Here is a 12,291-nt window from a genome sequence, read left to right as displayed (position 1 = left end):
TGAAGTTCGTCGCCTCCATATAAATTCTCCATACAAAATTAAAATAACAATCATCTTCCAGAGTTACAGGAACTGGGATCCATGGTATCATAAATGAGAAAATCGTATTGTTTCAGAAGTTGCTTTCATTATTTAGCATAATTTCGCCTGAAATTACAGAGAACTTCGTTTACACGTTCTATCACCAAGTCATGACAACAACGAAAGGTAACTATTACTAAAACTAATAAACGAAGGTCGTAATTCTTCTTTTTTCCGTCAGTGTTAAATACTTTTCAAATAAATCTTTGATACGAGAGTCGAATAATTGTCTATACATGTATCAACAAGAAAAATTATAAAGTTTCTTTACAACATGAATAATACGCCTCTTCGCCTTGTTTTACTTGCGTTTCTATACAGTTGACTTCAGTAACCGCTGTGGTGCATTATTGACGTTTCTACGGATGCAAAGAGAAGTATACGAAAGGAGGACCAGTTCCTCTTCATAGCTATGAATGTACAACAAATGAATATTTGTGTCATATTGATACCAGATGGCAGTTATAAGAGTCGAGGGGCATGGAAGGGAAGCAGTGGTTGGGAAGGGAGTGAGACAGGGTTGTAGCCTCTCCCCGATGTTATTCAATCTGTATATTGAGCAAGCAGTAAAGGAAACAAAAGAAAAAATTGGAGTAGGTATTAAAATCCAGGAAGAAGAAATAAAAACTTTGGTGTTCGCCAATGAAATTGTAATTCTGTCAGAGACAGCAAAGGACTTGGAAGAGCAGTTGAACGGAATGGATAGTGTCTTGAAAGAAGGATATAAGATGAACATCAACAAAAGCAAAACGAGGATGATGAATGGAATGTAGTCGAATTCAGTCGGGTGACGCCGAGGGAATTAGATTAGGAAACGCGACACTTAAAGTAGTAAATGAGTTTTGCTATTTGGGGAGCAAAATAACTGATGGTGGTCGAAATAGATAGGATATAAAATGTAGACTGGCAATGGCAAGGAAAGCGTCTCTGAAGAAGAGAAATTTGTTAACAACGAGTATAGATTTAAGTGTCAGGAAGTCGTTTCCGAAAGTATTTGTATGGAGTGTAGCCATGTATGGAAGTGAAACATGGACAATAAACAGTTTGGACAAGAAGAGAATAGAAGCTTTCGAAATTTGGTGCTACAGTAGAAAGTTGAAGATTGGGTGGGTAGATCACGTAACTAATAAGGAGGTATTGAATTGGATTGGGGAGAAGAGAAGTTTGTGGCACAGCTTGACTAGAAGAAGGGATCGGTTGGTAGGACATGTCCTGAGGCATCAAGGGATCACAAATTTAGCATTGGAGGGCAGCCTGGAGTGTAAAAATCGTAGAGGGAGTCCAAGAGATGAATACACTAAGCAGATTCAGAAGGATGTAGGTTGCAGTAGGTACTGGGAGATGAAGGAGCTTGCACAGGATAGATTAGCATGGAGAGCTGCATCAAACCAGTCTCAGGACTGAATACCACAACAACAACAACAACAACATTGATATGAGGCACTTTTATATGTTGGAAAATTAGAGACATTGTATTTTAGAAGCTTGTATTGTAGAGAAAATTTCTGCAGTTTACGAGACAAGTGCTAGATATATCTGCAAGTGTGTTGGAGTAAACTGCCATTCAGTGAGTTCTTACTGGTGCTATGTTCACATGCAGATAACATTTATACGTGATAGTATGATTAGGCTAATTTCCACCGATTTTTGCAGGTTCTGGAACGCTTGTGTGTATATAAGTATTTCTACTTGATACAGTTTTCTATGTGATGTCGTTGTTGCACAATTAATTGGAACAGATTCGACACTATACGCAGTTCAATAGAAACGTAAAAACAGTGGTGTTTGGAAGGAGAAGTGGGGTTGGGTGATCAATATAAGTAACAGCCGTCCGCTCAATATCAAGCGATTCGTCCAGTACTGGTCTGTTCAGAGTTCCTCGTGCCGGGTTTTCCTACGAACTGAATTTTTCACCGCACGAGTAGTACAGTGCATTTTGCGTTGGCAGGAATGCAGCAGAGCGCATTTGTGTTTTCCCAGAAAATGAAACTGCAAGCGCATTAGCTTTACAGTTCACACATGCCGTCTGGGAAGTATATAGCGTGAAAGTAGTTTCCTTGTACCAGTAGCAGATATTAATTATTTTTTTATTTGAAGGAACTGCAGTGAAAAAAATAAACGTTTTACAAGTCCGTAACACATAACGAAAACCACAAAACAATTTTTTAGATTCCAGTTCTAATGGAGTGTTGTAATCTCCAGGGGCCTTGTTTCGACTCAGGTCTTTCAGTGCTCTCTCAAACTCTTCACGCAGTATTGTATCTCCCATTTCGTTTTCATCTATATTCTCTTCCATTTCCAGAATGTTGTCCTCGAGTACGTCGCCCTTGTATAGACCCTCTATATACTCCTTCCACCTTTCTGCTTTCCCTTCTTTGCTTAGAACTGGGTTTCCATCTAAGCTCTTGATATTCATACAAGTGGTTCTCTTTTCTCCAAAGCTATCACCTCTCTGATCCCATCCGCCAAATCATCGATCTATCCACAGCCAGTTGGATTGCCTGGCACAACACATTTCGCTGTGTGAGAAAACGACTCCAGTTTAATTTGTCATTCTTGAGTGGACGACGCAAGACAGGGTTCGTATAAAAAGTAATGAGACTGATTTTTTGCTAACGCAACTGTACTTGGCAGCGCTCGCTCGCTCGGGGGGATTTGTGGTGGGGGGTGTCGGGCCGAAAACTCGTGGCGTGTTAAGTTGCCTGCGCGCTCTTGTTACGGCAGCATCGTGCCTTTAGTGAACACGTCGCAAACGATCGAACAACCTTGTGCCATCAAGTTTTGTGTGAAACTAGGAAAATCGGATACGGAAACGTTGGATATGTGTCGGCAAGCCTACGGCGATGGCTGCCTGTCAAAAAGCCAGGTTTTCACTTGGGCGAAGAGCTTCAAAGAGAGCCGGGACAGGGTTGAGGACGAGGACCGCTCCGGACGCCCGTCATCCAGCAAAACTGACGAAAACTTCTTCCCTGTGCGCGCTTTATTGAATACTGACCGTCGGATGAGTACTAAAATGTAGACATTCACGGCCGGAAATATCACGTCCATTATAGTTATGTGGGCTGTTATGCCGTGGTCGGTTGATGAATTCTGTGTCAATTCCCAACGTTTCGTCTCCGACTGCGGGAGACATCTTCAAGGGGGTCCGTAGCTCGATTGAAGGTCTAACACACCCACTGGCTCGCTACTGACTGCCGCTAAATTCCGTGTCCGCGCGCTCCTGGGCCGCGGTGTGACGTCACGTGTTTTGAAAACGTCAGTGCAATTGGCCGCTGTCCGTCGCCGTCGATCGCCGTTGCCATCACCCAGTAGTGGACGGGTGGTACACATCTTCTTTAACACCGGCATCCATATACCGTTTAATTTCACGCCCTCCTCCTATCGATTGAAATTATTAGGGTGTTTAGCGATTTCGACTGCCTCCCTGTAGAGCCTTTCATAATATCCGCTTGTGGCCGCTAGTACTTGCGTCTCCTCGAAACTAACAGTGTGGTTCCCTGGCTCGAAAGATATCTGATGAACCTGAGTTGCTCGACGCTGAGATGACGTTTTCAAAACACGTGACGTCACACCGCGGCCCGGGGCGCGGGGACACGGAATTTAGCGGCGGTCAGTAGCGAGCCAGTGGGTGTGCTAGACCTTCCATCGAGCTACGAACCCCCTTGAAGATGTCTCCCGCAGTCGGAGACGAAACGTTGGGAACTGACACAGTATTCATCAACCGACAACGGCATAACGGCCCGGATAATTATAATGGACGTCGGATGAGTGTCAGGATGTTAGCAGACGACCGCGGACTTGATCAAATGACAGCGCACAACATCATCTCCAAAGAATTGTCGATGAGGAAGGTCTGCACCAAGCTGATCCCGAAGATTTTGTCAGACGTTCAAAACCAAGCACGTGTGGACGCCTGCCAATCTCCAGAGCGCTGAAGCTGATCCGAAATTTTTAGATAAAATGGTCACTGGAGACGAAACCTGGGTGTTTCGGTACGATCCGGAGACAAAGCGCACGAGTGCCGAATGGCACACCGCAGCATCCTCACGTCCAAAACAGGCTCGCATGAGCAAATCGAAGGTGAATGCCATGCTGATTGTGTTTTTCGACGTCAGGGGAGTGGTTCTTCATGAGTTTGTGCCCCAAGGCCAAACTGTCACCAGTGCTTTTTATTGCGAAGTGCTCAAGAGACTGAAAGCCTGGATCCATCGCGTGAAGCCAGCCGATGATTGGAAGCTGCATCATGACAACGTGCCGAGTCACACCTGCTTCATGGTGGCTACCTGGTCAATGAATTCCAACGATTGCCCACCCCCTACAGTCCCGATGTGGCCCCGCCAGACTTTGTTTTGTTCCTCAAACTAAAAACTTCTCTGAAAGGACACCGTCATGGGACGCTGGAGGAGGTCCAATCTGTGACGACGAGGGCTTTGAAGGTCTTCCCAGACTCAGCGCTCGCGCCAGCGGCCAGCGCTTGGAGCATGGAAAACCCGCATCCAGCTTGTTGTCGACTCTCAAGGTTCATGCATTGAAGACGACTAAGTGGTTGTAGTGATATCTACAATACATTTTGATTCATAAACTCAGTCTCATTACTTTTTACACAAACCCTGTATGACTGATGCATTGCGTACTACGCGGCGCAAAATTCAGGTTCCTAGGAAAATCTGGCTTTATTGTATACACATAAAACAGCGTTTCCCCCCAATGAAACAATATTTTTGGCAATATACTATTTATTCACCTTGTGGAAACAAAATACGTTATTTGTCTCTTAAAATTATTTGTCTCTTAAAACTCTATGAACCCTAGCCTCGCTTCATATATAACCGGAAAGGCTGAAAAAAAAGGTAAGTGAAACCACTCAAACCCGGAGAATGAGCGACAAACATTCACGTAGCTGAGGTGGCCGCAGTGGATAGTTTCATTCGTTTGACGCCGGGCCTACGAGTTGCCGCGGTCACGCAAGCTTACGGCGGTTTGACGTCAAAATGACGTGTAATGAGCACACTCTGAGTGCACCTAGATGTGCACGCGCGGTGAATCAGCAGGCAAACTACCAACCTTCTGTGATATCACATGGGATAATCTCGTGAAAAAAAGTTGTTAATCTCACTCTTATACTAGTCCGCAATCACAAAGTTAATAAATAATCAATGAGAAGAGTGGCCTACTCATTGCTACCAACATACGAATGTCAGTTGTGTTAATGTTGGCAAGCTTCGCCAGTACTTTTCTTAGTTACGTAAAGATAATTACCGAGATACCCAGATGCAGCAGTGCAACTGTATCGTACTCAAAGTAGCGACGTTTGGCGTTACGTCGAAGTTGGTGAATTCTGTGTAGATATCTGAATTTTTAAAGCAGTTGTCGCAAGTGAGTAATGTTGAGGCGTGAACTGTAGAAGTGTAGCGACCATTGCACAGTGCACCGCATACTGCACCGAGTAGTGGCGTATCTACTGAAATTCCTGTGCCGGTTCCTAAATTTATCAATTTTTTGAAGCAATGTTGTTCATTTGCGGTATCTGAGGTGCGTATATGTCTACCTATTCCGAAAATTTCTCGGCAGCATAATATTGCACTAAATTGCGTTGTAAAAAAAGTTATCACGATACGAATTAAAAAAAAAAAAGGAAAGAAAAAGACTGCGGTATGGAGACGTGAAACATGAAACGAGCAACATGGGCGTAGGGAGTTCTACAGTCTGATCCTATTACTGTGGTGTTGCAGGAAATGCTGTGGATCAAGGCATCAGCTTCAGACTGATATCAAATCCGTACTCCTGACACGCACCACGCGTAAACTCTTGCAATTGGCGGTCTCACACTGCAAACAATACCGGTATGTATTTATATGTTTTCATCTTATTTTACTAACATAATTATTATTCTGTCTATGTCATCTCTTTACCATATCTGATTGTCATTGATAAATATTCTAAACAATGAAATAGAAGTGTTAGAAATTATTTATAGTAGTAATTAAACACTGTGTAGTAGTGTAGCAACTAAGTGAATATATTTCATTCAGTATAGTAGCTTTTTCATTTTGCCTAACACATCACAATTTTCAACAAATTTTGTTACACACACACACACACACACACACAGTTCCAAATTCCAACCTACATCTGACAGTAATTTCATTTAGCAATTAAATATAAATTGTATCATATCATAATACATATATTCTAAATACCATGTTTACATATATTTAACAAAAATTATCCAGAAGATCAATAAAGAGACATGTAATAATGTGGAAGGAGTCATTTTACTATCACTTTGCACGTTCATGTGTCAACATGGCTCCATGCCTGTCATCTACAATTTATTTTAGTACTGTTGTGGGTTAATAATTCCTACATGTCACCAGTTAAACATTATGGAATTAGAAACTCTTCAACAGAATAGAAGAAATTGTCAAGAAGAAACTTTGCCAGTTTGTTTTTAAATTTAACTTTGCTTTGCGTCAAACATTTTATATCTTTGGGAAAGTTATCAAAAATTTTGGTGGCAGCATTGTACACCCCTTTTTGTGCTACAGACAACTGTAATGTGGAGTCAACAAAAGAGAGACACACCATTCATACATACAAAACCAAGCACACCTCATGTACAGATGGCTACTAACTACAGCATCTTGGACCAGTATTTCAGCCGGAGGTGCTGTAGTTAGCAGTCTTTTGTACTTGAGGCGTGCTTGCTTTTGTGTGTATGGATGGTGTGTGTTTTCCTTTTGCTGATGAAGACTGTGGCTGAAAGCTTTGTCTTTCAATTGTTCCTGCCTGCAACTTAACTGTCTTCTTTACCCTAAGTAGAAATCTGTCTTTTTCTACATTGTTGATATTCCTACCTGGAGTTTCCATTGTTCAGTATTAAAATAATTCTGGTGTGATACATCCCAACTCTTCACAGCAGAAATCTTGTATATCATATTTATATGACTACAAAATTTCAGTTGCCCTACTATGAATTCTTGTATTACACTGCACATTTATAAATGGCTTTGTGTAAAACAAACTATCAGATGCAAATACCAGAGAAATGTTCATATTACAGTATAAGTTAAAGTGGGAAGGGCAGGCTTGTAATTGGAGTAATTAATTGATCTTTGAATTCAGTTCCACTAGCCTATAACATTTTTTAAGGTTGTCTACAAAATAAAACAGCTGAAGTAAAAGACAGAAGAGCCAGGAAGCAGAGGGTGACAAACAAAAGTTTTTCATAGGGTGACAACATACAAAAGTTTTTGGGAACATGTTGGGTCACAGTAAATGTGTGTGTTTGTTTTACTTGGTAATAGAATAAATCGATGGGAAGTCCTCAATGGAATAGTAGAATTAAAAGACTGGTGTTTCTAAATCTCAAGCAGTAATTACTTATTTTTCTTTGCCAGTATTTTAGTATAATCAACTGTGAATGTGTTTCAGGAATGGGTGCAGTGTTGTCTTGGTTCACTAGTGACTCCAGCAATGGAGAACCCATCAGACCCTATAAACCACAAACATATATTGAAGCAAAGAAGAGATATGAACCATCTGTACCCAGTAATTACAATGTGAGAGTGTTACCTTCCAGTTCACAAAAATATAACAGTTTTTCCTACTATGCAAGTACTTTACCAAACCATTCTACATTGTCGAATTCGCAGTATGTTGGTAGTGGACATTACCAAAGATATTCTCTAGTGAAAACTGCAGACTCTACTCTGCACAAGTCTGTCTTACAATTAACTGTTGAATGGGATCCCATGGATGCCAACTCAGAGTTTCAGCTATATTTGTTGCCCTTCGGTACTTGGGAATATGAAGAAATATTTAGGTTATTCAAGCGTACCACACAGAGACAGTTCATGGTTCATAAAATTTACAGGGTTCAAAATCCGTACTTGTTGGGTTGCTATTTACTCAAGAAAGAAGAAATGAAATCAAGATACCGTTATGTTACTGAAAAGTATTTATTTCATGGTACCAAGGAGGTAAACAAGGACAGTATTTGCAAAAATAACTTTGACTGGAGGAAACATGGACATTCGGTAGGCAACATTTTTGGGAAAGGTGTTTCATTTACACCTATTTCTTGTTACGCCAGTCATTATTCAGACAAGTGCAACGCTCAAAGAATGATGTTTGTGTCTAAAGTTATAATTGCAAAGGAAATTGTAGGTAACAAGGATATGGTACTACCACCTGTATTTGATTACGGACGGTGTCTTAGGTACGACACTGCTACTAAACACAATGGTCAGGTTATCGTCAAATTCTCAGATTGTGAGTTTTATCCTTCGTATGTTGTATATTACACAGGACAGTACGTAAGAAGGGATAAAGGAAATGGATTTTGGCCATTATAAAATGAACTTACTTTTTTTTACAATTTTTGTAAGAAAATGAGACAAGTATGTAATTTATCATGTATACGATGTTCCATAAGAACTGCGGTTGTTTTACAGACTTTGTCGGCATGAAGCTCTTGAAATATACTTTAAGTAAAAGTGCCTCATTCAAAAAAATAAATCATGTTTGTTATATTGAACACTAAATTTTTATTATATTTAACATGTTGTGGACAGCTGCTTTGCTGTCAGTGGTCTCCTTCCATGCTTTATGTTATTTTTTTATGTAATTAATATCAGGAGAATCTTGTTTAGTTTGCATGTGTGATAAGACTTGCAGAAAATATTGACATTTATAAATCCTAGAGCACATAACATAGTTATTGGGATTATGAATCTGTAGCAGGAGCTGTTTACTTTTTTCCTTCTAATAGTTTAAATTTTTTGTTACCTATCTGTTCTGCTGCATACACATATTCCCAGTTACACAGACACTTTAAACTGCAAGGTGTGGAGAGAATGTTGGGATGTAATAAGTCTGTTTCAGTAGAAAGTCATTTGCTAATGATTAGTGTAAAATGTCTCGCCACACAAGCAGTGATCCAGGATCAAGTGAATAATGGTCTACTTATGGGAAGTTTTTCATTAATTCATTCATTTATTTTCAGCATTTAATAAGGCCACTATGCTTTCCAATACAAACTTAAAACAACGTGCTTGAAATCCTCATTTGTAATGTTCTGTGCATACGTTACTTTTAGAGAAAATTTCTTTGTTTTTGCATATTGTCAGATGAAGACAATTCTGTACAGAGAATTTACTTCAAAAGTATTAATTCATAAAAAGCTTAATAAGTTGTTAGTAGCGTGTTACAGAATCCTAAGCATTAATTGAATTGTTTATACTGACACACATTTCTTTTTTCACAAACAATTTATGACTTATTGCTTTAAAGAAGTATTGTAGGTGAATTTGTAACAATATTTGTGGCTTTGTATGATTAATCTGGAGTTTATGTTATTTATTTAATTACTTTGCCCTAGGTTCCGATAGTGAATCCAATCTTCTAATCATAGTAACTTTATAATGCAGTATTTTCCCTTCCTTGGCATGCATTTCAATTAAAGCAATTTCGGCAGGTGTCAAGTTCACACTGTGACCAACCTCTCACTCTTCTTGCATATGAACACCAAATGAGAACTCAGATCACGATATGCCTTAACTGAAATGTTGAGCAGCTCATGAACTTCAGAAATGATAGACAGTTATTTGTTTAGGCTTTCAGAGTCACATTCCTCTTCATAGCAACATGACAAGTATGTATCCACTCAGTTGCTGTAAAAAATAGTTCACTTTATGGATAACACCATGTGATGAAAGTAGAACTGAGCACGATATAGACCTAGTCATGAAATTACAACTTAGTACATCAAGGTTTTTGGAGAGCTGTGAAAAAATGTACAGTTAACACCACAAGACATCCCCTTAGTCCAGCAGGGACCAAATCAAAAGAACTATTCTCTGTAAACATATTACTGTTGGGTATCCTATAGCCTACAATGGTGTGTTCCGTGATGTACATTGTTAATTAATACAAAATGCTTTCCATATTTTCTAAAAAAAAGCGTATGGAATACTGTTCTGGTCAGTGCCAAAGCTAAAATCCACTTCATATATATGCAGTGTATTTAAATGAGCATCACAGGGAATATCTGCAGATAGACTGAAATATGCTATTGTCAGAACACTTTAAATAAGACGTAATAATAATTTCCAACCGGTCTCTTGGCTTACATCCTTGAAGGCACTATAAAAGATTGTGTATGCAAGAAGCATAACACACGTTACTCAAAGTAAGATGTTTAGTCAAATACAATTTGGATTTCAAAGTGCTCTCTCCATAGAATATGCCAGTTTTCAATTCACAAATCTGATTATACAGATTTTAAATGATAATGCATTGCCAGGAGACAATTCCTATTACTTGTTAAAAACATATGATTCTGTAGCTCATAGTATTCTCAAGACAATCTGAAAATAAATCATAAATCTTGGTGGTAACAGGTTTTCATCCTGTATAACTAAAATAATTGAGACTTGCATTAATCTATTGAAGGAGCATAGACAATTTAGTGCTTCAGATTTTGGGGTAGTTCATAATTCAGGAAACGTTTTTCGTTGTACAGAATTATCTAACAAAGATAATATGTTGGGGCCACTAGAATCACTTGTAGACAGAACTGAATAAACAATTTAAATCACTTCAAACAATAACTGAAATCATATCTACTTGAGAATTCTACTGCACAGAAGAATTTCTGAATCTGTATTATGAGTGTATTAAAAAATAGAACTCATTGGAGATAATTAGGTGTGAGACACTGTTAGCAGTTTAAAAATCTTAAGAAAACATAAATGGTCAGCATGTGGCCATAAATCATATAAATGGTCAGCATGCAGCCACATTTCTCACTAAGAAAGTTTTGTATGATTTTAAAACTGACTTGTTTCACATCATAGCAAGAGATCACAATTATGATCCCCAAAACGTGCAAATAACTCACTTGCTCCTACTCTCATTTCAGGACAATCATTTTTAGGAGTAATGCCATCTATATTATGTGTTTAAAGAATGATTATGAAGTAGGTTTCTCATTCAAATACCACATTTGAATATTTGTTATTTATGAGAAACATTTATCTTAAGCTTCATGGAAGGTAATGTCTTACCAGCCTGTGTCAGAATTTGACAGCAGCAGGATTGCAACCTGTCAAGACTGATTTACTTTTCTGTGATTTTGCTGCTTGCATTGGTTGGGATCAACCGTCAATGCTTGTGGAACTGATCAGTGTGGGTGGACCATACACAACACTGTGAAGGATCTCAGTAGCCTCGCAATACTAGCACCCAAGAGGTGGAGGTAATCCTCACTATATTTTGCAGTACTATATAGCAGTGTTACCTACCCTGAGTCAGGTAATTGGTTTGTTTGCAGCTATAAAGGTATCCACATGGACAGTGAGATGGCACTGGAGTTCTACGGTGACCATTGCTGTAACATTCCGTGATGTGACAGCAGAGAGAGACAGCAACTGTAGTGTGCCCAACAACAACACTGGACACAGGAGTGGCATCACACTGTCTTCAATGTCTGCAGCATTGTGATGGACATATAAGTATGTGCAGGCTCCAACATTGTTAGATTGTATTTGTCATTGTCATATGGAGCCATCACCTGACATGATCACTTCCAGTTCCCATAGCCAATAAGGCATTATACATTCTTTTTCTGAAGGCAGGTTGGTTTTATGCTGGATTCCAGTACACCACATTATTTCCCACTTTTGGCTACCTGTACATAACCCTATTTTCCAGTATAATCTGCATTCAATGCAATGGCCATACACCACCGCCACTTTACAGGAAGGACCTGTGTGCCCACATGGTATCACTCTGCTGCTGGACAACAGATCCAACATCTTTCTGCCTCAATAACCTCCCCATTTTCCACATACTGCTTCCCACAGAGTACATCCTCCATTAGGCCAAATAGATGGATTTTGGAAGATTTGAGATCACATCTGTAGGGTGGATGAGGGAGAACAGTCCAGAGAAATTTTGTGAGCACCTCTCAGGTGCACGGATTTGTGCACTGTCATGGAAAAGAAGAATGTGAGCTGTGAGATGTTTGATTGTGATCCATCGATCACCTCAGATGAGAGTGTCCACGTGTTCCAACACTGCAAAAGTTAACTGTGAGCAGCCAGCTGGCCCACAGGATATTCGGACAGGTTTGCACGACCTTGTTGCGATGATGACAGACATGACAACCAATGACTCACTGTGATTTTGGTCACTGCCAGATCTCCG

The 12,291-nt window shown here is 39.7% G+C and overlaps 1 protein-coding gene across 2 annotated transcripts; it reads left to right on the top strand.

Annotated features, from left to right (window-relative positions):
• The first annotated feature begins 3,805 nt into the window (after positions 1 to 3,805).
• Positions 3,806 to 8,620, top strand: LOC126267203 (protein mono-ADP-ribosyltransferase PARP12-like). 2 transcript variants are annotated; one of them, XM_049972174.1, is made up of 3 exons: positions 3,806 to 5,457; positions 5,814 to 5,924; positions 7,516 to 8,620. In XM_049972174.1, the coding sequence occupies exon 3, from the start codon at positions 7,518 to 7,520 to the stop codon at positions 8,436 to 8,438; it is 921 nt and encodes a 306-aa protein (XP_049828131.1). In that variant the 5' UTR covers positions 3,806 to 5,457; positions 5,814 to 5,924; positions 7,516 to 7,517; the 3' UTR covers positions 8,439 to 8,620. The 2 variants fall into 2 exon arrangements, with proteins under 2 accessions (XP_049828131.1, XP_049828130.1); XM_049972173.1 differs by having other exon boundaries at positions 3,806 to 5,613.
• The last annotated feature ends 3,671 nt before the right edge of the window (positions 8,621 to 12,291 follow it).

Source organism: Schistocerca gregaria, chromosome 4 (genome assembly GCF_023897955.1).
Source record: "Schistocerca gregaria isolate iqSchGreg1 chromosome 4, iqSchGreg1.2, whole genome shotgun sequence".
NCBI lineage: Eukaryota > Metazoa > Arthropoda > Insecta > Orthoptera > Acrididae > Schistocerca > Schistocerca gregaria.
The sequence above is the reverse complement of the archived record's forward strand: the minus strand, read 5'-3'. Positions and strand labels throughout refer to the sequence as shown.